The sequence below is a fragment of the Megalops cyprinoides genome, chromosome 11, assembly GCF_013368585.1.
Source record: "Megalops cyprinoides isolate fMegCyp1 chromosome 11, fMegCyp1.pri, whole genome shotgun sequence".
Taxonomy (NCBI): Eukaryota; Metazoa; Chordata; class Actinopteri; order Elopiformes; family Megalopidae; genus Megalops; species Megalops cyprinoides.
The window spans coordinates 37,412,225-37,439,073 of NC_050593.1; the positions used below are offsets into that span (position 1 = coordinate 37,412,225).

General features: G+C 51.6%; 1 protein-coding gene across 6 annotated transcripts in view; it reads right to left on the reverse strand.

Moving 5' to 3' along the window:
* Positions 1-343: 343 nt before the first annotated feature.
* LOC118785365 (double-stranded RNA-specific editase 1-like) overlaps positions 344-26,849 on the reverse strand; it is a 90,214-nt gene continuing 63,708 nt past the window's right edge. For 5 of the 6 annotated variants that reach the window (XM_036539981.1, XM_036539977.1, XM_036539976.1 and 2 more), the window contains 9 exons: positions 17,976-18,050; positions 10,983-11,911; positions 8,457-8,571; positions 7,937-8,105; positions 7,155-7,306; positions 5,902-6,070; positions 2,212-2,393; positions 904-1,082; positions 344-787 (listed from right to left, as the gene is read on the reverse strand). In XM_036539981.1, coding sequence (XP_036395874.1) covers positions 611-787; positions 904-1,082; positions 2,212-2,393; positions 5,902-6,070; positions 7,155-7,306; positions 7,937-8,105; positions 8,457-8,571; positions 10,983-11,911; positions 17,976-18,003 — 2,100 coding nt within the window. In that variant the 5' untranslated portion in view covers positions 18,004-18,050 and the 3' untranslated portion in view covers positions 344-610. Of the gene's footprint in view, positions 788-903; positions 1,083-1,317; positions 1,402-2,211; positions 2,394-5,901; positions 6,071-7,154; positions 7,307-7,936; positions 8,106-8,456; positions 8,572-10,982; positions 11,912-17,975; positions 18,051-26,849 lie in introns of those variants that run through there. The other variant, XM_036539978.1, reaches the window with a different exon arrangement.

A 26,849-nucleotide genomic window follows, 5' to 3' on the forward strand; every position in this document is an offset into this window, starting at 1 on the left:
CACAGGTATAAAATCACCTGGCTTTTGCAGGTGTCTGACAGAATGCGGTTTTGGGAGCGTGGAGGCTACTCATGATAGCACAGAAACACAAAAAGAGGAAAGAAACCCCTCACTCTGAACACAGCTGAGTGGTCAACCTGAACCCAGACCTTCTAACATATTTGGCATAGACATGCTCTTTAGGCAAGGTTGTCTAGATAACTGGCTCATTTTTCTTTTTTTGTCCTTTTGACTTCTTAAATATAAAATGTTACTTTAACATTTCTAAAATAAAATTAAACAGCAAAAACTACAAACAATGTATCCAGTTAAAAATTACAAGACTTCATGTAATGTGGATTAATAACATTAACTTAACAGAAATGATCGTCACACTTATAAACAGCGACGGTAGCAGGACTAACAATGATCCGTGTGAGGAACACAGACACAGAGACGAGCAGAGAAGGGGGAGACCAGGGGCACAAACACACACGCGTGTGCACACGCACACATGCAGGTACGCATGCGTGCACATGCACATGTACACATACACGCGCACACAGTCACACACACAAGTCTCCGCAGCTGGTCGTTTGGCGCCTTTCTCCCCTCCCCTGGCCAGCCCGTCTCAGGAGTTGAGGGAGAACTGGTCCTGCTCGATTGGCTTCTTGACCCAGGCCCCCAGCCCCGCCTTGTGGAAGGCCTTGATGAGCGTCTGCTTGGCGGTGTGGTACTCCACGGCGGCTTGTTTGGCTTCATGGTACGAGCTGGGCTTGGACACTTTGATTCTCAGGGTTGATGAAAGCTGGGAATGAAACAGCCCTTATGCTACAGAGGAATAATGTAACAGACATGCAGCTGCAGAAACAGCGTTTGAGCGTGAGAGTGACGGGCGGGGCGGCGGAGGCCTGCGGGCCCTACCTTGGCATGCAGGCGCACCCAGCGGCTGTACAGCGCATGCTTGCAGAGGCGGGACGGCCGGCCCATGTCGTCCTTCCCCGTCGTGGCGTTAATGACCTCCAGCGCCTGGTCCCCCACCGCCCAGTTCACACTGAAGTTCGGCGCCTTGCCTGGCTGCCGCGCCTCCGCATTGCTGATTCCTGCAGGGCGTTCAGGAGAAAGAGGAACAGAGAGAGAGAGAGAGAGAGGAGCAGAGAGAGTGTGTTAGAGGTCCAAGGGGATGAACGTGTCACGCTAATAAATGTTATCACTTATCAGGCCTCAGAGGGTGTCATAACACACTCTGCTTCTACGAGCCAAAGCAATTTCACATCCCTTCAGCGGAGGAGAGCGAGCCGGGCTGTGCCCTCTCCCCTCTTCCAGCGGAGTGAGCAGGTTAGTGTGGAGACAGAGCTGTACTGGGGTCTCCTCCTGTTCCACAACATCCCTGTCTGCTCAGCGGCACACAGGCCAGTACTCCTACGGCAAGGATATGGGTAGCAAAAATGAAAAGCCTGACAAATCCCAGCTTAGTTTTACTGAAGACCCAGTAAATATATCTTTTAAACTGTATAATAACATGCTATATATATACAGCCCCGACAAGGCTGCAGATAACGGCTGATCTGGGCCAGAACCCGACCTGCAGCAGAGTCTGCACTACACAGCATCAAACCCCACTGCATCCTGCCTTTGTGGTATACATCTATACAAAGCCACTCAAACTGCTGTGTCTGTAGCTATTACAATATATTACACATTCTGTGTCATATGTGAAAGAAGCAATACGGTATAATTTTTGCTTGAGTTGCTAGGATTCCCACAAATATACTGCATGATGGAGTTTCTACCCTATACAATGATTAATTAAAAAGGACTTATAACACTAATGCACACTACTGAAACCTGCCTGCAGTTCACAGCATGTTATGGATGGTTGCAGGTATCATGCTACGTAAACCCTGCGGGGGTTTACTATATGGTTGGGGCCCCTCTGAGGGGGTTTAGTGTGATGGTAGGGCCCTGCTGAGGGGGTGCAGAGAGAGGGCGGGGCCCCACTGAGGCGGTTTAGTGTGATGGTAGGGCCCTGCTGAGGGGGTGCAGAGAGAGGGCGGGGCCCCACTGAGGGGGTGGAGAGAGAGGGCGGGGCCCCACTGAGGGGGTGCAGAGAGAGGGTGGGGCCTCTCTGAGGGGGGTGCAGAGAGAGGGTGGGGCCTCTCTGAGGGGGTGCAGAGAGAGGGTGGGGCCTCTCTGAGGGGGGTGCAGAGAGAGAGAGAGGGTGGGGCTCACCGCTGAGCAGGGGTCTGTTGAGGGTGAAGGGCTGGGGCAGGTCGTCGATGTCGGCGATTCGCTGGTACATGGCGCGGGAGAGATGGTCTGCGTGGTACAGACTGCCCAGGATGATGCTGGAGAAGTAGATGGGCTCTGTGAAGTAGCTCATTAGTGACCCCTGGATCCCAACCACGTTCCACCTGAGAAGGAGAGAGAGAGAGAGAGAGAGAGAGTGTGTGTGTGTGTGTATGTGTGAGTCTGAGACACACACAGGCAGAGAAACACCTCCCGATGGCCCAGGACTCCACACCTGTCACATGAAAAGGGGTGCTTATGGGAACATCGCCATCAGTGCTATTTCCTCCCCTCTGTGAATGAGGGTCTCAGACAGCCCCAGCAGGCCTGAGGCTTCTACAGCGGCCAATCAAAGGCCAATCAGGCAGCACAGCTCCTCCACACCTGCAGGAGCGCGGGCGAGGGGAGGGGAGCGCGGGCGAGGGGAGGGGAGAGCGGGCGAGGGGAGAGCAGGGGAGGGGAGCGCGGGCGAGGGGAGAGCAGGGGAGGGGAGAGCGGGCGAGGGGAGAGCGGGGGAGGGGAGAGCGGGCGAGGGGAGAGCAGGGGAGGGGAGAGCAGGCGAGGGGAGAGCAGCGCGGGCGAGGGGAGAGCAGGGGAGGGGAGAGCAGGCGAGGGGAGAGCAGCGCGGGCGAGGGGAGAGCAGGGGAGGGGAGCGCGGGCGAGGGGAGAGCGGGCGAGGGGAGAGCAGGGGAGGGGAGAGCAGGGGAGGGGAGGGGAGAGCAGGGGAGGGGAGAGCAGGGGAGGGGAGAGCGGGGGAGGGGAGAGCGGGGGAGGGGAGAGCAGGGGAGGGGAGAGCAGCGCGGGCGAGGGGAGGGGAGAGCAGGGGAGGGGAGAGCGGGGGAGGGGAGAGCGGGGGAGGGGAGCGCGGGCGAGGGGAGAGCAGGGGAGGGGAGAGCGGGGGAGGGGAGAGCGGGCGAGGGGAGAGCAGGGGAGGGGAGAGCGGGGGAGGGGAGAGCGGGCGAGGGGAGAGCAGGGGAGGGGAGAGCGGGGGAGGGGAGAGCAGGGGAGGGGAGAGCAGGGGAGGGGAGGGGAGAGCAGGGGAGGGGAGAGCAGGGGAGGGGAGAGCGGGCGAGGGGAGAGCGGGCGAGGGGAGAGCAGGGGAGGGGAGAGCAGGGGAGAGCGGGGGAGGGGAGAGCAGGGGAGGGGAGAGCAGGGGAGGGGAGAGCAGGGGAGAGCGGGGGAGGGGAGAGCGGGCGAGGGGAGAGCGGGCGAGGGGAGAGCAGGGGAGAGCGGGGGAGGGGAGAGCGGGCGAGGGGAGAGCAGGGGAGGGGAGAGCGGGGGAGGGGAGAGCGGGGGAGGGGAGAGCGGGGGAGGGGAGAGCGGGGGAGCGGGGCTGGAGTCGACAGGCCGCCTACGGAGAGCGACGCTCAGAGAGAGCTACGCTGAGAGAGAGCGACGCTCAGAGGGGAGGGGGGGGGGGGGGCCTCCTCCTGCCTCACACACTCCATCTCTGTCCAGCGCTCACCTTCCCCATCCCATCATATCAGGGCTGTGGGTACGACCTGGGACGGGGCACCAGGATAAATATCCCCACAGCGGTGTGAGCGCGTGCTGTGTCTGCCGCGGGGGGAGGGGGGTGAGGGAGTGGGGTGGGGGGGGGTGTTGAGAAGGGGGAAGAGTTATGAAGCCGCTTGCGTTTCATATTTCAGGTGTGAGTGATTGCTTTCCTTGAGAGTCAACAGCAAACAGCGGTGTGGTGTGCCTCTGTTATGCCTGACGGTTTAACAAACTTTAACGCTCTATCTGTCCCTGGGCTGATCAGAGAAGCATGGGGACAGGCAGCGGGGATGACAGCTCTGACGGGCCCTCGCTGAAGGGGGAGGCAAAGCAGTGTCTGCGATTGTTTAAAGAAAGAGCGCTTTCAGTGGCTATGCCAGCTGTGAAAGGCTCCTTACACACAGAATATGAGCGCTAATCTTCCTATAATCATTCCAACACTGTTAAAGACAGTTTTGCCATTTAAATACACCATTTAATCCAATTCAAATGGATCCAATAAATCAAAAGGATCACTTAAAGAAGCATTTTCAGTGAAGACTCCTCGTCCCTCCGTCACTCGGCCTGATTCAGAGGCGTGAGGCAGATCAGTGAGAACAGACTGTGGCAGCAGGCAGCCTGATGGAGCTCTGCAAAGCCAGGCCTCCCAGCCCACACTGATCACTAGCCGGCAGTGTGTGAGAGCTCTGCAAAGCCAGGCCTCCCAGCCCACACTGATCATTAGCCGGCAGTGTGTGAGAGCTCTGCATCTTCACCGACGGAGTGATCAGGCTCTGGCATTAATCACAGCAGCTTCTGCTCTTCTCCGCTCGTCCCCGGGTCTCTGCGGAGCTGCGTGTGTCTGCAGGTGTGAGGGTGAGGGAGAGCGCTGTGTGGAGCTGTGTGAGGGAGAGAGCTGTGTGGAGCTGTGTGAGGGTGAGTGAAAGGGCTGTGTGGAGGTGTGTGAGGGTGAGGGAGAGAGCGCTGTGTGGAGCTGTGTGAGGGAGAGAGCTGTGTGGAGCTGTGTGAGGGTGAGTGAAAGGGCTGTGTGGAGGTGTGTGAGGGTGAGTGAAAGGGCTGTGTGGAGCTGTGTGAGGGTGAGGGAGAGAGAGCTGTGCGGAGCTGTGTGAGGGTGAGGGAGAGAGCGCTGTGTGGAGCTGTGTGAGGGAGAGAGCTGTGTGGAGCTGTGTGAGGGTGAGTGAAAGGGCTGTGTGGAGGTGTGTGAGGGTGAGTGAAAGGGCTGTGTGGAGCTGTGTGAGGGTGAGTGAAAGGGCTGTGTGGAGGTGTGTGAGGGTGAGGGAGAGAGAGCTGTGCGGAGCTGTGCGAGGGTGAGGGTGAGAGCGCTGTGTGGAGCTGTGTGAGGGAGAGAGCTGTGTGGAGCTGTGTGAGGGTGAGTGAAAGGGCTGTGTGGAGGTGTGTGAGGGTGAGGGAGAGAGAGCTGTGCGGAGCTGTGCGAGGGTGAGGGTGAGAGCGCTGTGTGGAGCTGTGTGAGGGAGAGAGCTGTGTGGAGCTGTGTGAGGGTGAGTGAAAGGGCTGTGCGGAGCTGCCAGGCTTTGGGGAGAAGGCCGTCTCGCTGTAGAGAGTGACGGGGCAGCTCTCACCGTGTGGGCGGGGAGTGGGTTAACACAGACAGAGAGACGAGCCGCAGCGCCTCATTAGCTCTGACAGCCGGCACAGAGGATGACACCTCCTTATCTCCGCGTGTGTACCCAGATAAACGCAGGGGCGGACAGCACCCCCTCCAAAACGCAGGGGCGGACAGCACCCCCACCTGCCCTGTAATTCAATGCTTGAGCTCCCGTTTGAGCTCACTTCAACAGCAGCGAGGGTGTGGGTGAGGGGGTTTGGACTGACAGCGATTCAGGCCTCTGCCACGTTCTGCTTCACTCAGAACAGAGCCTGCTGCACCCACATATCGTCCACAAAGAATTCGATCTGTCGCTGGCGTCCTTGCTCTTGCTACGGAAGGGTCACTGTGGCGGAAATTAACTAGGTGTTACGTTAATGTCTGAAATCCGGTTCATCCCAGTGAAGAAGGGCGAAATGAGAACCCTACCAGGCGAATTCAGTCCTGCCCCCCGGGGCACCGGCAGGACAGTGACATCACTGCGTGTGCGAACAAGCAGCAGGAGCTCAGGTGACGGCAGCGAGACTCACCTGGCGATCTTGTCGCTGCAGGACATGGTCAGCAGCCTCTCCCCCTGCAGAACTCCGTCCCACGTCTGGATGGTGTTGCTGGACCTCACAGGGATCGTTCCTTCTCCCGACTCAATCTTCGTCCGCAGCTGCCCCCGGGCTTTTCTGTTTGGGTGTCTGTCTCCCTGGTCTGCAGGAGAAACCACGCATAATGTTTTTTTTTTACTTTGTGTACTGTGGAAGACCAAAAAAAATTCTACATGCTCAAGAGCAATGTGACATGAAGCAATTTAAACATAACACATGGAGAGAACAGTTAATAAGAGCCACCCAAAAAAGATGAGCAGCTCTAATTAAATCAATTGTTAAATTCTGTTTGTGGTGCACATTTGGACCTTGGAATGAAGTTCTAATTAAAAAGAATGAAAAAAGGAATTACAGGAGTACAACGTACTTATTAAATTAATTGGATGAAATAATCAGGCTTAGAGATTGAATTCACCACCAGCACTAAGTTTAATATAATCACAATGTCACCCCACAAAGGCTGGAAAATGTGAATCAATTAATCTCTTATGACAGTCTGGTGCCAGCCAGCAGGAGTGTTTACAGAACCGCACGGAGGTTCTAAACAGAACATGCTTAAGCCAATCGCCAGGCTCTGGGGCCAGGGGGCGGGGCATGTGACAGGCTGCCGGAGCTGCTGAATCCTCTCACACTGACTGCCGTTACACACACTGCAGCTTTAATGAGAGATGTTGGTGTTTTCTCTGTAGGACTCGGATCTGCCACTCAGTTACTGCAAACGTCAGTGGAGTGCGATGGCTTTGAGGTGAGGTCCAACGGCCATACACTCCACTTCATAAACGTCAAAGAAGGAAGCAAACAGCCAGCACAAGCATTCAGAGAGGGCTTCTGCTGTTACCCCTGGTGATGAGCGGTACTGAGCGGAGACAGGCTGGAGGTAGCAGAGGAGAGGGAGGGAGGGAGAGAGGGGGAAGGAGAGGCGGAGGGAGAAAAGGAGAGAGAGAGGGAGGGAGGGAGAGAGGGGGAAGGAGAGGCGGAGGGAGAAAAGGAGAGAGAGAGGGAGGGAGGGAGAGAGGGGGAAGGAGAGGCAGAGGCAGAGGGAGAAAAGGAGAGAGAGAGGGAGGGAGGGAGAGAGGGGGAAGGAGAGGCAGGGGGAGAAAAGGAGAGAGAGAGGGAGGGAGGGAGAGAGGGGGAAGGAGAGGCAGGGGGAGAAAAGGAGAGAGAGAGGGAGAGGGGGAATGTCGTACCCTCCACGCCCGCTTCGTGAGGGGAGAAGATGCGGGCGTCTCCGCAGGGGGAGGTGCTGATGTACAGGTGGAACTGCACGTTGTCCTTCAGCCTGTAGCCGTGCTTCTCACACCTGGTGAAGATAGACTTCTGGTGCTGCTCTTTACTGTTGCTGCAGGAGAGACGGTAACAGGCTGCTGTCAGCGCAAACTGACACCACAAACACCGCTAACCAACCACAGGCCAGCGCTGCTCACACACAGGTCTGAGCCACACCGGGGCCTATTAACACACTCCACACACTGTGTTTTGCCTGAAACATTCCTGCTTCGGTATGTTTGTACTGAATTTAATCAGCCCAAACTATAATTCAACTGAGCGCCTTAACAGGCCTCTAATTGAGCTCTTTAATTCAGAAGGTGAGGAGCTACTAGAGGCACAATAAACCCTGTCTGCAGCCGGTTATTACCAGTCTCACAAGTGCCCTGTGCCCTGTGACCATCAGATCAATCAATCAATCAATCAAGCAAGCAATCAATCAATCAATCAACCAATCAATCAACCAATCTTTATTTAGCATCATGTCCTTCAGCATGAGCCCCTCAGAGAGCTTGACATGGTTCATATCAGAGCACAGTGTGTTTCAGACAGGAGGTGCAGCGGCTCTGCACTATGAAACAGTTCTAACTGCTTATCAATGGAGAAAGAGAAAAACAGGAGCTACAACCTCAAAATATCATAGCCGGTCTGTGTTATGTGTTGCATAATAATACTTCACATGTGTTTGTGTGGACATGCTGACCTGAGGAAGTGCTCAAGCTGGGTGTACAGGTATCTGATGAGGGAGCGCCGGGCGATGATCTCCGCGTGACAGTCGTTCAGCGCCAGGCCACGGTCACTCATGTACTCCCCGTTAATGCACTTGGTTCCCGTGGAAACGCAGATGACCTGGGCCTCCTTAACGTCGGTGCCTGGGTGGAGCGTGGGAGGAGGACAGTGACCGTTTGGGGAGGGCGCCATAACCGAGGCAGCCGAGACTGCTGTTGACATGTTTTTCCCAAAACTACCTGTCACAGCCGGCTGTGCGTTAGCCTGCAAAGCTCATATCACACTGTGGGTGCAGGGCATAAGAAACAGCATGCAGGAGGAGAGAGATTCCCAGCGGAGCAACGGGCCGTTTCTGTGGGAGGAGAGTCGTCCCCAGCAGAGTAACGGGCAGCTTTATGGGCTGAATAAATCTAGCAGCTGCTGCTAATGTACCCACAGAAACAGGAGGGACACCTGGGCCTCTGCTCTCCTTTAGGCGGAAAAATGAGCCGTACCTGTGGTCATGACCACCCCCGCCAGGACTTTCCGCCGCGCGTGGGGAGAGGTGAAGTTGTCGGTCAGTTCACTGAACTTGTCCACCACCAAACGGGAGACGGCGTCTGCCAGGACCTGGGACACCACACGACCACTTGGACCATCAGATCAACTTCAGACGAGCTAAGAAGTGCTGTTACTACACCATTACACAAACGCAAGGCTATTCATGCTGCCAAAAGCCATTCTGTTATTCTTACATTTCCTCAACAAAGACTGTGAGCATCTGAACACATGCTTTTCACATTTTATTCATTTTACTCAGATTCAGTGGAATTCAGCAGATTTCCATGGTTAACAGACAGTGTGTTTGTACTCTAACACTTTTCAGGCAGGCTGAACGAAAAACCCAGCTGTCTGATGGAAATCGCTGTGGTTGGAAGCAAAACTCACACATGGGATAAATGAAGCTAAAGATGATGAACCATGCAGACTCCCAAAGGGGCAGAACAGAGACCCTCTGCAAGCAAATGCTACTGGCGCTGTCATTTAGCCCAAAATGACTAAATCTGACATCAATATTCATGGGGGATCTTAAATTAGTTTCATTAACTTCTTTTTCCCTGATGGACATTTTGCTTCTCACTTATTGTACTTTCCCTTAACTGCCGTTAATATGGTGGAAAATGATTCTACCTACAGTAGGCACATGGCTGAATAAGCACAAATTAAAAAAGATTAGTCCAATATTACTTTCCAAGTGCTTGAGAGTCTCTCAATTACATTCTGATAAAACTTTTAGTCAATTTTAGAATGATTTTTGGTTAAAAACAAACAGAGTATTTCTATTAGCTACGTGAACGACCAACAAAAAAAGAGTATTTTACCTTAGCGAGACACTATAAATTGTTCCATCATTTACCCCATTTTAAAAAACAGACCAAACAAAGAGCACCTACGTGCATAGCTGAGGGTAGATGAAATAAATATTTCATGATGGAGAATTAATTAGTCAGTTAGACTGGTGCCGTCTCACTTAGACTTACAAAGCCAATTAAGCATGTCTGAGAAAGGCAAGAGACAGAGGGAGAGTGAAAGAGAGCGAGAGAGAGAGGGGGGGGGGGGGGAGAGAGAGAGACAGAGAGGGGAGAGAGAGAGAGAGAGAGAGAGAGAGAGAGAGAGAGAGAAAGAGAGAGAGAGGGAGAGAGAGAGAGAGAGGCATAACTCTGAAAGGAGGGGAAAAAGGGAAAAAACAGGTGATCTTTTGACTGACTATTAAGCCACTAATCGTGCCTTCTCTTCTGAAGTGACAGGTTGGCCTATCTCACACACAAAGCCTGATTGTAAAAATCACACCTGCAATGACAAATCCAACTCTGCCTTTATCCCCCACTGTTTGCTCACAGAGCTGAGCCGTGAACAAAAGCTAATGACAGCTTATTAAAAGAGCAGGTATCAGATCACAGGCAAGCGGAGAGTAACAGATTAAAGAGCTATCTCTTTGGAGGCAGCCCGGGGAGGGGGGGGGGGGGGCGCGGTGCAAGAGAGCAAGGGCCTCACCACAGTACACTGCAAAACAGCTCTCATATTGACTGACTGCTTTTTAAACAGGCAGGCAGGAGTTTGCATAATCAATTGTCTTGTTTCAACAGCATCCATGAAGAGATGTTAATTAAGATTAAGGTTTATTTTGCCCTGCTCTTATCTGAAACGGTATTAGGGGCAGGGATTAAGAGATGTGTAAATAGATGTCTTGTACAGAAACAGATCGCTTTAGTGTGCTTAGCAGCTTGTTCTCTTTTAGAAACCTTCTCAACTTTCCATCAATCTAACTTACTTTTCAATTAAAGCCTTTGAGCCCGGCAGAATGATAATTGAGACAGCAGTTAGAGGTTAAATATCACAGCAAAGCACAGAGAATTTCAACTGATGAGTTATGCCAGAGTCAAGCTGCTGTAATTGCAGGATTTTGTGTTGATGTGGAAAAGCTGTTTTTGCGGGACAAATTCATTACCACTGTTACACCCAATAGCCTAAACAACTAAACGTGAGAATATATGAATACAATAATTCATCTTAAAAACTTAAAATGAACAGTTGATAATACAATTTTTTAATTTGCCACAGGATATTAGACAAAGCTGAATATTGTATTCTTATTAAAAAATGAGATATCAATTTCGAGCACTCCCATTATAGCTGCTGTTGGGAATGAATTCCCTCAGGCACCTCTATTCAAAAACATGTTCCCACGTTTTGCACTTACAGCATTAAACCTACAAGCAGTGTGTCAGATAACATAGGAAGCATTCTCAAATGGGCTACATCTCCCTGGGCTGTGAGCGGTTTCGCACACGGTAAATTGGCATTTACAAAATATTTAATTTCATAAAGAATAACTCCAAAAGAGAAAAGCTATTTCCTTTGCTGACCCACAAATCAGTGATACGCAGTGTGGGCTGGAGGGTGGGAGGGGTTTAGGGTCTTACCTGGAGAGGGGTGGAGCAGGGGGCGTGGTCTGCAGGGGAGACAGGCGTGGCTCTTACCTGGGGGAGGTGCAGCTGCAGGCCCTCGCGGGGGATTGGCTGGCGGGAGGGCGTCTGGTCCAGCTGCATGTTGAAGAGGGCTGAGAGAGCGGCCTGGGCCGCGCGGGCTTTGGCCAGCTTCTTGTTGCGGCCGGAGCCCTCGAAGGTCTGCGTGTCCACCGTCACCGACATGACGAAGTTCTTGGCGTGGCTCTCGCCGCTCTCCGACACAAAGTCGTACTTGAGGCCCGGCCGCAGCTCGTTGAGGATCATGACCGGGTTCTTTCCGCTGGCGGGGGAGGTAAAGGAGGAGGGGGCAGGCAGCGGGGGCTGTGTCAGGCTGTTGGTGCCCGCCGCCGAGGGCAGGGGGTACTCGCCCAGCGAGCCGTACGCGCCGTTACCGTTGGAGCTCAGGTAGAAAGAGTCGTCAGGCGGGGCCGGTGTCTCGAAGCCGTTGAAGAGCATGTCAGGGAAGTCGGCCTGGTCGGAGGTGAAGTCCGTGTTGACGGTGAGCGTGCGGCCCATGGCCAGGTGCGCCTCGGAGGCGTTGGGGAACTGAACGAAGGAGCGCAGGGCCTTCTCAGCCGCGTTCAGCTTGGCCTTCTTCTTTGTGGGGCCCGAGCCCTCGAACAGCTGCCCGTTCACCTCCACGGTCATGACGAAGACAGGCGCGTGCACCGGACCGGTCTGCGACAGCAGCTTGTACTGCAGGCCCGGCTTGATCTCGTTCAGCTGCATCAGCGCGTTCTTGGGCAGAACCGGGCCTGGCGTTTTCTTGCGCTTCTTGGGCCGGAATTTGGAGTGCGCGTGCCCGTTATTGCCCTCCTCCAGCGGCCGCTTGCGCCCCCCCCCGGCACCGCCGTTGGGGAGCTGGGCGGCCTCGCCCCCGCCCTCCTTGGAGGACACGTTGTCCAGGTTGCGGTTTTCCTTTACGTCGGTGCTGCATGAACCTGCGGTGCCCAGAGAGAGTAACTTACAACGCCTTCGTTGCAGGATCTTGTAAATGTAAAATTTATAGATTCCTTTATCGCTCTTTGTAACTGAACAAGTGATGTGTGTTCCTTTAGTATCACTAAGGTCACTGAGAGAGCTTTATTCAGATTTAAAATACTTCAGCAAAAATGAAAGACTTTACTTGAATTAATAGAATGACTGATAATATCCATTCATATCTGGGGAGAACAGTAAATACTGATTCATGGAAACCTGTCAATCAACATATTGGTCAAACATTCTGATAGTTAAGTATTTGTGAGGATTACTTTTGTCTGATTAAAGATCAAATATAGATTAAGCAATAAGCATGAATTAATTTGCTGTGTTATTGGACAGTGTATTAAACATCTTCATTTCATATTCCTTTATCGTTACTGACTGAGAAAATATCATCTGTAATCCAGATTAAGAGATGAGGCTAAAGGGGAATGTCCACATGCCACACACACACACACACACACACACACACACACACACACACACACACACACACACACAAACGGAGTGAGGCAACCAGGCTAGCCCTGATTCAGTGCCTTAATAGAGGCTAACCAGCAAGCTGAATCTTACTGACTGCTAATTTTAGGTTATCCTGTCCAGTTTTTAACCACAGGGCAGTTGTCTGTTAAACTGTGATGATATTCATCTGAGCGTCACTGACTGCCACAGTTAAAACTGGGCTTGGTTAGATTTACACTTTCTGTTTGGCTGAAGGAACACACATCACCACATCCTGTTAACAAAGCTGACGGAACTTTGACTAAATTTTCATTTATAACATCCTCCAGCAAAAGCTCGATAGGTTACTCCTTTCGGCGTTCAGGAAGAGAGAAAACCCGGAGTGAGAAGGCGGGGGCATGGGGGGTGTGGAGGGGGGGGGGACGAGGGACGGGTGTGATGGGAGGAGGGGAGGAGAGGACACCCCCGCAGTTAGGGGCAGGGGGTGGGAGAGAGGACATACTCCACAGTACCAAACGGTCTCTGACTATGGCTGCAGTTTCAAAACCCTGTCTGTCCGTTTCTGCTGTTTCACTACCTGCAAAGCCGCACTGCACTGCTCAGAAGCACTGTACCCAGCCAACCCACAGGGATCCACAGAACTGAGACTTTATGTTCCTGCTGCATCTTACTGACTTCAGGACTGTACTGATCCTTAATATTGTATGAAAAAGATTTACAATCATCTGTATATTAAATTGGAGCACACATTCCAAAGGAAGATCATGAGAGAACTGTGAATCTGCTATAACGCGCTTCCACTGCGCGTGAACCTCCTATAACGCGCTTCCACTGCGCGTGAACCTGCTATAACGCGCCTCCACTGCGCATGAACCTCCTATAACGCGCTTCCACTGCGCGTGAATCTGCTATAACGCGCTTCCACTGCGCGTGAACCTCCTATAACGCGCTTCCACTGCGCGTGAATCTGCTATAACGCGCCTCCACTGCGCGTGAATCTGCTATAACGCGCCTCCACTGCGCGTGAACCTCCTATAACGCGCTTCCACTGCGCGTGAATCTGCTATAACGCGCCTCCACTGCGCGTGAATCTGCTATAACGCGCCTCCACTGCGCGTGAACCTCCTATAACGCGCTTCCGCTGCGCGTGAATCTGCTATAACGCGCCTCCACTGCGCGTGAATCTGCTATAACGCGCTTCCGCTGCGCGTGAATCTGCTATAACGGGCTTCCACTGCGCGTGAATCTGCTATAACGGGCTTCCGCTGCGCGTGAATCTGCTATAACGCGCTTCCACTGCGCGTGAACCTCCTATAACGAGCCTCCACTGCGCGTGAATGCTGTGCTGTAGGTGGTAGAGAAATGGTGCCCTATGACATGGGGGCAGTAACACAGCAGAGCATTCTGGGATAGCCATGCATGTTCAAACAAGCCTCTGTAAAAGGATTAAGGAGGGATACATATGCAAAGAAATGCAAAACACCATAAATAATAAAATACTTCTATATAAGCAGCCCACTTCTAGCTATATATGTCACTTAATCATTTTAATATTAACATAACAAATATAGACACAATGAAGAGGAGTCTAAATTAAAAACCTCACCACTGAAGTGAAATGCACCAGTATCACGATTCTGTATTAAACCGATTATAAATGTACTTCACTTTAAAGAGTAAAGAGACAGAAATCCTTTGCTGTTTGACAGTGACCGTGCTTGCGGAGGAGAGAGAGAGGTGTGGGTCTCGGTTCAGATGGATGTACGTAGGAAACGAGCGTGTGAGAGAAGCATGGAGGAATAAAGGCAGAGAAACAGGCAGGGGCTGCAGAGTGGCAGGGATACAGCAGCGGGCCCTTGGACAACCTTGACATTTCCACCAGTCAATCCGTCAGACCCTCCCCGAGCGCAGAGTGGTAATCTAAACCTTTTCAGTGCCTGTTTCTGCGGGCTGGGGAGGGGGGATTTGCAGTGTCCTAACACATATAAAATTCTAAAGTGTGTAATGGGATCCGTTTGATGATCTGGCCGCAGTGCCACTGGCCCGAGCAGAATGCTAAATTTACCCTCTGCACACGGTCTCGCCGCGACCCTGATAAACGTTCCAGCCATTTGGGCTGAAAAACTGGCTTTTTCCCGCCTCTGTGTTCCAGCAGCAGTCTCTCTCTTCCTCTCCTCCGCTGTGGGTACATGTGTCCGGGTTACTCTGACCTCCACGTGCCTCCGTGCGCTGCCTGCTCCTTTCGCTCTACATTCTATACTCTGCAGACCGAGGGGCAGATACAGCCAAAAAGCTGTGCGTTAAAGCACCCATTAATCTGCACAAACTCTGCCCTCACTGGAACCTGCTTCCTGCTCCACCCACTCTGCTAACGCTAATATTTCACATTAGTTCTGTAATTATCAGCTTCTTACCCTGACAAATGATAGGAGCTGCCATTATTATTTTTATTGCCCATTATTAGCCCCTGAAAGTGTTTCAACGCTTCTTTCTCTGGTTGCACCACAGAAGCTCAGCTGATACTAACCAATCTGGAATTACTTGTTGCTTATTTTCCAGATAGATGGCTATGCAGTTCCTGTATAATCTGTGCTTTTACTGGAGATCTGAACCTGAAAGCGTTTGGTTGGAGGCCCACAGGCGTGAGAGGCGACACCCGCTGGGGCTGCTGGGAAGCTGGCATGCAGCAGAAACATCACACCTGCCTGCAGGAAAAAACCTTCTGCAAACCTCCCAGAAACCTCCAGACTCCCATAGCACTGTGACCCTCAGGCAGAACCTCAGGCCATTCAGCTGGACCTTTGGAAAATACTGCAGCTTCCATGGCTGATGCTAATAGCAGAATTAATATGCAGTAAAATATTTCATTTGTTATCGGGTGCCACATCTAGGTGCAGACGTTTTAAAACCACCAAAATGTATTGACCAATTTAACAAAGTAAATTCACTGTAAAATATACCGCTTCCCACTGCTTGGCTGTACGCTCAGCATACAGCCAATGAGAGATGAAGAACAGCTGCCATCTCCCTCTCTACTCTTCTGAATGTAGCTCTAACTGTGCGTCACTGTGTCACTGTGCTGTGTAGCTGTAACGGTGTGTCACTGTGCTGTGTAGCTCTAACTGTGCGTCACTGTGTCATTGTGCTGTGTAGCTGTAACGGTGCGTCACTGTGTCATTGTGCTGTGTAGCTCTAACTGTGCGTCACTGTGTCACTGTGCTGTGTAGCTGTAAGGGTGTGTCACTGTGCTGTGTAGCTGTAACGGTGTGTCGGTGTGTCACAGTGCTGTGTAGCTGTAACGGTGTGTCATTGTGCTGTGTAGCTGTAACGGTGTGTCATTGTGCTGTGTAGCTGTAACGGTGTGTCACAGTGCTGTGTAGCTGTAACAGTGTGTCACTGTGCTGTGTAGCTGTAACGGTGTGTCACTGTGCTGTGTAGCTGTAACGGTGTGTCACTGTGCTGTGTAGCTGTAACGGTGTGTCACTGTGCTGTGTAGCTGTAACAGTGTGTCACTGTGCGCTCCACAGCTATCTCGGTCAGGCCTGAGTAAGGAGCTGTCAGCCACAGTGCTCCTCCTCTCAGCCTTTCGGAAAAACCGGAACCTCGAGAGGAATCCTACAGAGAGCAAGAACAGTGTAGAGAACAGTGTTTCCATGCCTGACTGTACATTAGGAACTGCGTCCTGCGAGCCTACAGAGAGACCTACTCCTCTCCTCAACGACACAACCTCATCACCTGATAAAAACGATATCATTAGAGTCAATGGAGAAAAGGAAACACTGACGCAAAAAGCCTTTCGCCCCACAGACAAGAAACACCCGAAAAAGCTGATCCTGCCTGCATCAGTATACAGCAGGAGTGTGGTGAGGGTTCACTTTTAAACTGAGTCAGAAGCTACATAATGAACACAAATATAACCGCAGATGCCATTTAAAACCTTTCCAATGGAGGGTGAGGTGCTGAAAAAGCAGACAGCATTACACAGAGCAGGACGCAGTGCTGGCTTCAGGGGAGGGGTCAAAATGCTCCACTATGCATTTAGCTACATGATTTAAAAAACATTTTGATTTGCAGCTCTCATATAGTCTTCTTCTAGTTGTTGGTTAGGTGAAATTAATTTTCCCTTTCTGCAGTGTTTTATGAACCACCCAGACTGATAAAAATTGCTGATATTCTCAGATTTGACCATATATTCAGAAAAATCTGTGACTTCTTATGCCAAGAGAAAAAAGAAGAGGAAAACTATGCAAAGGGAATATCATTCAAAGAGAATTAGTGTTACTTTGCTTTAAATTAATCATGAACATTTCTTTTCAACACTTTCAGAAAGTTAAGAAATATCATAAAGTAGGCTCTACTAAATAAGAAAGATTCACTTCAGAGCAATACTTCCACTCCCAGTGTCTCTTAAGGCCATGCCAATGTGTGGCATTAACAATGGTATTTTAAATTCATCCCAGGCTAACAGCTCAAAAGACTTGCCGGCAGCCATCTTTTAATGCATAAATTTCAATTGAACACAGCGGTGCTTTTCAACTGCTGCTGCTCTTTATGATCTGAGGTATGAATTTCATTCAGATGTTCTAATGGAATGTGGTCTACTTCTCAGGCTCTGTTTAAATTCCAGGAAATTATCGATTAATTCTGATTATACCTATAAAGACGAGTTAATACAAGAAGCGGCACTAGAGGACATTGTGGACGTTCTTCAAAGCCACACACCAAATACCACTGAGCACAATCACTGATCTTACGTAGACTTTCCACTTTTTCCAAGAAATGTGTATCTGCACTTTCTGAAATGCGGTGTGAAATAGAAGTCTCCTTCAGCCTGGCTGTGAAGCTCTCCCTGTGTACAGGGCAGGAGGTCAGCCAAGAGCCACCCGCCGTTTTCACACAGGCAGGAGAAATATCTTTATCTCCTGCGGAAGAGGAATTAAACCCGCACACTACCGCATGATCCGGGAGAGCCCTGGGTGGCCCTTCCTGAAGGACGGCTCAGAACAAACAAACAACCGTTCAGCTTCTGCCATCAGACACATAATCCACTTTCCATACTGGCTCCATTTCCTGCTTGTCATTTTCTCATTCACTCTGTGAAGTATTTAATTAAACAGAGTTAGAAATGAGTTCTCTCTGCTGGGGTAAATGGATGCTGAAGGTGGTAATGCTGGGACTTTATCCTATCAAAGTTTCTCTTTTCATTTAAAAGAAACGATAACCACTAAAGAAAAGTATTTTTTATGCGAGCCTGTTTGAGACAGAGCGCAGGGAAGCGCAGGTCTGAGAGCAGTCAGTGTGAGTCCGGTCTGAGAGAGACAGCGCAGGGAAACACAGGTTAGAGAGACAGCACAGGGAAACACAGGTTAGAGAGACAGAGGGCAGGGAAACACAGGTTAGAGAGACAGCACAGGGAAACACAGGTTAGAGAGACAGAGCGCAGGGAACACAGGTCTGAGACAGTGGTCAGTTCGAGCCCGGTCAGATGGTCAGATGGTCAGCAGGGCGGTGCTGGGCGGGGCCGGGCGGGGCCGGGCGGGGCCAGTGGCAGCCACTCACTCATGTTCTCCTCCTCATCCACGTCCATGGTGAAGGACTTCAGCTGGCCTCGGGGCTGGCGGGCAGCAACACGCCCTGCAGGGGGAAAACGGGACAGTGAGATGGAGCACACCCACACACGCACACCTGCACACACACACGCACACACGCACACACACACACACACACGCACACACACACCCACACACACACCCACACACACACCCACACACACACCCACACACGCACACCTGCACACACACACGCACACACACACACACACACGCACACACACACCCACACACACACCCACACACGCACCCACACACGCACACCTGCACACACACACGCACACACGCACACACACACACACACGCACACACACACCCACACACACACCCACACACACACACCTGCACACACACACGCACACCTGCACACACACACACACACACACGCACACCTGCACACACACACGCACACACGCACACACACACCCACACACGCACACCTGCACACACACACGCACACACGCACACACGCACACACACACACGCACACACGCACACACACACCCACACACACACCCACACACGCACACCTGCACACACACACGCACACCTGCACACACACACACACACACACACACGCACACACACACCCACACACACACCCACACACACACCCACACACACACACCTGCACACACACACGCACACACGCACACACGCACACACGCACACACACACACACGCACACACACACCCACACACCCACACACACACCCACACACACACACCTGCACGCACACACGCACACACACACGCACACACACACCCACACACACACCCACACACACACCCACACACACACACCTGCACACACACACCTGCACACACACACGCACACGCACCCACACACACACACACCCACACACACACACCTGCACACACACACGCACACCTGCACACACACACGCACACACACACCCACACACACACCTGCACGCACACACGCACACACACACGCACACACACACCCACACACACACCCACACACACACCCACACACACACACCTGCACACACACACCTGCACACACACACGCACACGCACCCACACACACGCACACACACACACACACCCACACACACGCACACACACACGCACACACACACGCACACACGCACGCACACACGCACGCACCTGCACACACACACGCGCACCCGCACACACACACACACGCGCACCCGCACACACACACACCTGCACACCCGCACACGCGCACCCGCACACACACGCACCCGCACACACACACACCCGCACACACATACACACACACACACACGGAGCTGTGAGACAGCGGAGAGCACTGCTGCACAGGGCTCCCTCCTGCTGTAAGGTTAAGCCCGCAGCAGGTGCAGAAATATTCAGCGGTGAAAGCTAATCTTGGAGAAAGAGGCTGCGCTGACAGGCCGTTACAGCAGAAGCCGCCTATCGCCATGTCAATATCCTCCTATTAAACCTCGCTTTCAGCAGCTCCACAGGGAAAATGCTGCCAGTGACACCACAGACTGCCCCCGCGCTCAGCCACACACTGCCCCCGCGCTCAGCCACACACTGCCCCCGCGCTCAGCCACACACTGCCCCCTGCTCAGCCACACACTGCCCCCGCGCTCAGCCACACACTGCCCCCGCGCTCAGCCACACACTGCCCCCGCGCTCAGCCACACACTGCCCCCCTGCTCAGCCACACACTGCCCCCGCGCTCAGCCACACACTGCCCCCGCGCTCAGCCACACACTGCCCCCGCGCTCAGCCACAGACTGCCCCCGCGCTCAGCCTGCAGCAGGGACACAGCATGCAGGCAGCAGTGAGAAACACAGGCAGACGCTGAGGGCAGCAGGGGACAGTCTCAGTCCAGACTGGACTTCAGCCCTGACACTCCTGTATACTCACACACAGCCGCTCTCACACTCCTGTATACTCACACACAGCCACTCTCACACTCCTGTATACTCACACACAGCCACTCTCACACTCCTGTATACTCACACACAGCCACAGCATAGAATACTCTCACACTCCTGTATACTCACACACAGCCACTCTCACACTCCTGTATACTCACACACAGCCACTCTCACACTCCTGTATACTCACACACAGCCACTCTCACACTCCTGTATACTCACACACAGCCACAGCATAGAATACTCTCACACTCCTGTATACTCACACACAGCCACTCTCACACTCCTGTATACTCACACACAGCCACAGCATAGAATACTCTCACACTCCTGTATACTCACACACAGCCACTCTCACACTCCTGTATACTCACACACAGCCACTCTCACACTCCTGTATACTCACACACAGCCACTCTCACACTCCTGTATACTCACAAACAGCCACAGCATAGAATACTCTCACACTCCTGTATACTCACACACAGCCACTCTCACACTCCTGTATACTCACACACAGCCGCTCTCACACTCCTGTATACTCACACACAGCCACTCTCACACTCCTGTATACTCACACACAGCCACTCTCACACTCCTGTATACTCACACACAGCCACAGCATAGAATACTCTCACACTCCTGTATACTCACACACAGCCACTCTCACACTCCTGTATACTCACATACAGCCACAGCATAGAATAATCTCACTAAAACACGACCCAGGAAGCAGCCACTCAGTGCACAGGAGTTATTAAAAAGGGTTATTCGGTTCTGTACTAAAAGAGTCTCAGGTCCAAATCCATAAGCAGGCTATATCTGACCTGTTCCTGTTCCAGCATCCTGATATTTTAGTATTCCCTTCAAACAAAGTGATTAGCGGGTAAACACATTCAAACATCAGCAAATGCATACGAAAGATGATTAAATAGGAATAATGGTAATGCTCCATCTTTTAAAAAAAGCTAATTTGAAAGTGCTGAAAGCTAAATACACGAGTAAGTGTGAAAAACAGGCTTCCACATCATTCCGGAAAGAAGTGCAGCAGAGCAGCGTGGTGCACAGAATAACAGCACTGCAACGGCTGCTCGCTCATCAGGAGGCAGGAACAGCAGGTCCCCACGGAGACGCCAGTCAGAACCACTGAGTGCTGCGCTTCAGGGAGAACCCGCTCCCCAAACACAGGCAAACACAGGCAAACCATTCCCCGAACACTGCCACTCCCAAAACACAGCCGAACACAGGCAAACACAGCATACGCTCAAACACAGCTATTTCCCAAATACGGCCCATCCCCAAGCACAGCCAATCTCCAAACACAGACATTACCCAAACATGGCCAAACAGCCTAACACAGCGGCTGACAGTTCAGCTACACACCACCTACAGCACCATGCTGGGAGTCAGACGAGCCCACCGACAGCACCGTGCTGGGAGTCAGACGAGCCCACCGACAGCACCGTGCTGGGAGTCAGACGAGCCCACCTACAGCACCGTGCTGGGAGTCAGACGAGCCCACCGACAGCACCGTGCTGGGAGTCAGACGAGCCCACCTACAGCACCGTGCTGGGAGTCAGACGAGCCCACCTACAGCACCGTGCTGGGAGTCAGACGAGCCCACCTACAGCACCGTGCTGGGAGTCAGACGAGCCCACCTACAGCACCGTGCTGGGAGTCAGACGAGCCCACCTACAGCACCGTGCTGGGAGTCAGACGAGCCCACCTACATCACCGTGCTGGGAGTCAGACGAGCCCCCGTGCTGGGAGTCAGACGAGCCCACCTACAGCACCGTGCTGGGAGTCAGACGAGCCCACCTACAGCACCGTGCTGGGAGTCAGACGAGCCCACCTACAGCACCGTGCTGGGAGTCAGACGAGCCCACCTACATCACCGTGCTGGGAGTCAGACGAGCCCCCGTGCTGGGAGTCAGACGAGCCCACCTACAGCACCGTGCTGGGAGTCAGACGAGCCCCAGGTTACACTGCGGGGCTTAATGTGATGGCCACACGCAGCAGGTGCTGACTGGTCGGGTTTGCGCTCATATGAGAAACAGGAGCAACAGCCCCACTGAGCAAACAGGTTATTTACTCAGATTTATGTGAGTGTGAGCTACACCATATCAACACTGGAGCAGGCAGGAGGCAGTGCCACACCCAGCGCATGAAAGCAGCACTGAGAAAGGCTTGAGTTTGACACAGGCCATCCGTGTGCACACAATCACTGCATGTCACTCAAGCCTTTTCACGCTTTAACCTTTTATCTGCCTCCTGTCTAATACCCAAAATTTCACAGGCCTCAGGTTCTCTCTGGTAGGAGACAGCTTGCCTTTCTGTGTTATTAGTAATGCACTGTGGTGAATGGAATTTTGGTGAATGGAACTTGTTGCAAGTTATGATTAAAAATGGATGAACGTCCCAAATGATAAAAAGAGAAATTTGTTTTAGCTTTGATGACTGACATCACACAGTGTGGAGGCCTGAGATGCAGACCTGATGTCTGTGGACATTTTATTTGCAGCCACTCGCAGGTGACATCAAGCATGTCACATTAGCACACACACACACACACACACACACACACACACACACACACACACACACACACGAGCTGCAGAAGATGAAGCATGCGCACGCAAACACGATACTGACACAAACCAACAAAAACACTGCATATACAGGGCTTTTAGTGCTGCCGGGTGTCAGAACAGGGAGAACGGGAAAAAACGGATCTTCATCTTCATCTACTGAATAAGCCTACCAAATAAACGGACACCTCTGAATGTGAACCACTGAAAAAACACACAGCCAACCCATCAACCCGTATATTCCAGCAGCCTATTTTGAAAGAATACAGTCACATGGGAGTACAATACGAGAAACTGAAACTAGTCTTACACAGTAATTACATGCAATGTTAATTAATTCACAATGATGTTACCTGAAAGCAGGAACTCTGTGGCATCCAGATGTCAGCAGCTATTGCAATTAACAAGGTTACTTTGAGGGTTTACAGTGGCACTCTTCTGTGATTTCAACAGTTATAACTAATATAATCGGTGTCACATTAGTGTAGGAGACTAGAAGGCTTTGACAGGCAGAAGAATTTTGGGCACCACCATGAAAACACCCCACACATGTTCAGCTCTGCTGGACAGCCCATGTCTTGTGTGTTTGCTGCTAGCTTGGCAGCACCTTTAGTCTTCAGCACACAGAAATCTTAAATGTAAATGTATTTGTAGGCATCTAGTGATTAGTTTTTCTTTGGTGGAACACGCTTGTGTTCTCAACCAAATACACACGTTACCCACTGTAGGCCACTTCGCTGGGTCATCAACCCACTGGCCGGATGGCAGTGAGTATGGGACTAGCAACTTTACGCAGAGAGTGAATTTGTTCACGTAGCATTCTCAGTCTTGTGTGGCTAAAGTATTTAAGTGATGGCTGCGTGGATCGTCAGGACATATTGGGGGGCTTACTTTACATTTAGCTGCCAATTCATAAAATCGAAATGAAGAATTCAGAGTTTGCTAGCACTAAAAACTGGGTTCTTCGCATTGACATGAAATGTGGTAGTATGCACACATCCATCCATGCACACACTGCAGCAATGTTTGCAGACAACGGGACGAGCTGACGAGCGGAAGACAGTTTCTGAGGTGTACTCGAACGCAGCCAACAACCCAGAGTGCACACAGTTTCCGAGGTGTACTCGAACGCAGCCAACATCCCAGAGTGCACACTCTGGTGGTGACTTCCATGATAGCACCAGTAATGAAGACCTGAAAACCAGCAATTTTATTATTGGATTAAAAACGAACCACCCCCCCGAGGCTGAGATGTACACACACGTGAGGGACGAAGGAGGCAGTTACGTGGGAAGTATAAAGAGGCTTCTGCTGATTCCAGCCTTCTGGTTTTGTACGTACCATTTTTCACAGCTGACGCCTTTTAAGCTAAACTAAATGGCCTAATTAATCTGAACTAACGGCGGGTGACAGCAAATATGTTAGTGCAATTATTGCCCCATTAAAGATTAATATTCTGCTATTAGACTCAAAGGGCAGAAATGGGCTTAGAGGCTGCTTCCATCTCCTGCAGCTGCGTGTGTCAGACCTCCACGCTTCCCCACCCCAGCCTGGGATCCAGCGCAATGCCGCCGCTGTGCAGCACCGCGGAGATCAGAGCAGAGAAAAGGACAAACCTCCGGCACAGAGGAGGCCGTCTGGCGGAGCGGGACCCGTTCCAAAGGCCCCTGTGAGGGTGGGCATTAGCAAGTGCCAGAGAAGAATGAGCTGGGAGGTGGAGCGGAGCGAGAGAGACCTGGCACAAACACCTCACCTGCTGCCACAGCTCGCACAGCTAAAGGCCACACGTTTGAGCAGCACGACCAACACATCAGAGGCCCCAAAGTCACGGAGAGACGCAACGCAATGACAGACAGCTCTCCACTCTCTCAATAGATGAGAGGTTTTTTTCTTTTAATACATCTTATCTGAAATAACTCAACAGTTGAATGTTCGTATGCATTCTGATCTACTACATTTTAAATGTTTTTCGCTCAGACCAAATGGATGTCGACTAGGTGGTGAAAAGGATGGTTTTAAAATGCGATTTAAGGAAAATAAGTAGTAAGAGAAATAAGACTTAGCCAATCTCCCGCGCTCCTCTGCAAAAGAGAGCGGCTGAAATAAGGTGTCTGATTTGTCTTTCATCCTGCACCGGTCTGTGGTGGAGAGATAGCGTGCCGCCTCGGCGGAGTCAGGAGCGGCCCAATGGACCAGAAGCTGAGACTTTAATAAAACTTCACCAGGAGAGTTTAAAAAAAGCAATTGCATTTCAGGTAACAGCAAATCGCTCCGTGCTCATAAACTGTTAGAAGTGAACAGACTGAGCTAAGAAAGACGGGCAGACTATAAGCAGATTTGTGCTGCCGGTTAAGTAGATGGGGGGGGGGGAGTCAGGCCTGCACCTCCCCTTCACACCGGACAGGGTGCAACACCCTCTCCGCCCTGAGGGAAGGGGGAAAAGGCTGTTTTGTAAGCTTAAGACAAAACATTTTAAGGAAAAACAAAGCGGAAAAATCCCCCTGCATAAATGTGCCGGTGAGCACCCCCGCACACACACACCCCCGCACACACACCTGCACACACACACACACACACCCCCCGCACACACACACCCCCCCGCACACACACACAGCCATGGTGAACACCCCCCCACGCACACACACAGCCATGGTGAGCACCCCCGCACACACACACAGCCATGGTGAGCACCCCCCGCACACACACAGCCATGGTGAGCACCCCCGCACACACACACAGCCATGGCGACCGCGCACCGAGCTGAAGCTGATGCATATGATAGCAGGTGCTCGAGAAAGAGAGTCGCCTCTCAGTCATCAATCAGACCAGCACTTATGAACAGAAAGCTACTGGAAAACATAAAACATTTCACTTTAATGGAACCTTTTAAAAGCCAAAGGCAGAAATGACAAGATCTACAACGTACTGCATCTAAACGGTGTCTTATCCTTGAAAGTTTCTGAATTACCAGGCATTTTTTCCCCTAAATGAAAACCGATGACAGGTATCCAGAATTGCACCCAAAGACGAACTCACGACATCTGGCCAGAGCAAAGATAGACTGGCGGACGTGCGGGGACACGGCATGTCATGTCAAGAATAACAGGCAGCCATTTAAAAAGCTCAAACTTTTATTTCCATTTCTTTACTTTGAAGTAATTGCCCTGTTCTTTGATATGGATCTGCAATAGATGTTCCCTCCAGTAAAATGCCATAAAGGGGTGTCTGTGCAGACAGCTGTAGCCAGTGTGAAAGCTGAGGAGATAATAGCTGGCATTTCTCAGCTCAGATCCTAACAGGCCTCTGCGATAAAATTACATCACAGGAATCTGTCAAAGTGGCCGTCTTGCACCCCCTGTCAATCAGCCTCAGTCTCCCTCTCCCCGTCTCCATGGTTCCCAGCGGCGGGCCTGTCTGAAGCTCCCGCCACCGCTGAGCACAGGGCCAGATAATTCATGTTGGGTTAATTAGGGAACTGCCACTCTGCCTGCCCTCCACTGTAACAAACCATGAAATAAATAAATATTCAGATCTGAATAACAGGATAATTCTCGCTGCTTTTTCACCGATGCGAAGGTGTCTCCCGGCGGAGCTTTCAGGTTATGGATCTTTCAGAAAGTGGTGCACTGAAAGCCCCATTCACTGTAATTCCCCAAACTGCTCCAGTCTTTTTCTGCGACGGCTGTCAGCCGGAGACACAGTAGTGCAGTCCCCACAGCACTTTACACCCAGCACTGAAGGAAGCTTTTTCATGTCAGTTCTAAACAGCATTAGTCATTATTATAATTCAGTGAGCGCTAACCTTTTTGTTGATTTGGTATATAGGAAATGACACAGAAAAACATTTTAAAACATCAACTTTGTCAATGTCCTTTTGTTAAAATTGTGTCTGATTCATCACTGCACTTCTTAAAGTGTCACTACAAAACCTCCAACCTTTCAAAGCATTTTATAAGGAGACAATGCTTGATAGTTCATGACATCCTCATGCAGAGCTCCATGCCAGGGAAGCTGTCAGCTACAGAAAACTGGAGTGATATATACATGCTATTAATGAATATTTATCTGCCAATTCTGCTGCCTCCTCAAACAGCAGCAGCTTCGCCGGACTCACAGAGGCAGGCGTCACAGGTCCAGGAGAGGTCACTGTGTGCGCTGCAGGTGAACACAGCTGACGCCCTGATCCTAAACCCAGGCACTAAAGAGCCACTGATACAGCGCAGCCTACCAACCTCAGGCGGCAGTGTAGCATAGTGGTAAATGGCAGGGCTCGTAACCAAAAGGTTGCTGGTTTGAATCCCTGCTAGGGCACTGCTGCTGTACCCTTGGGCAAGG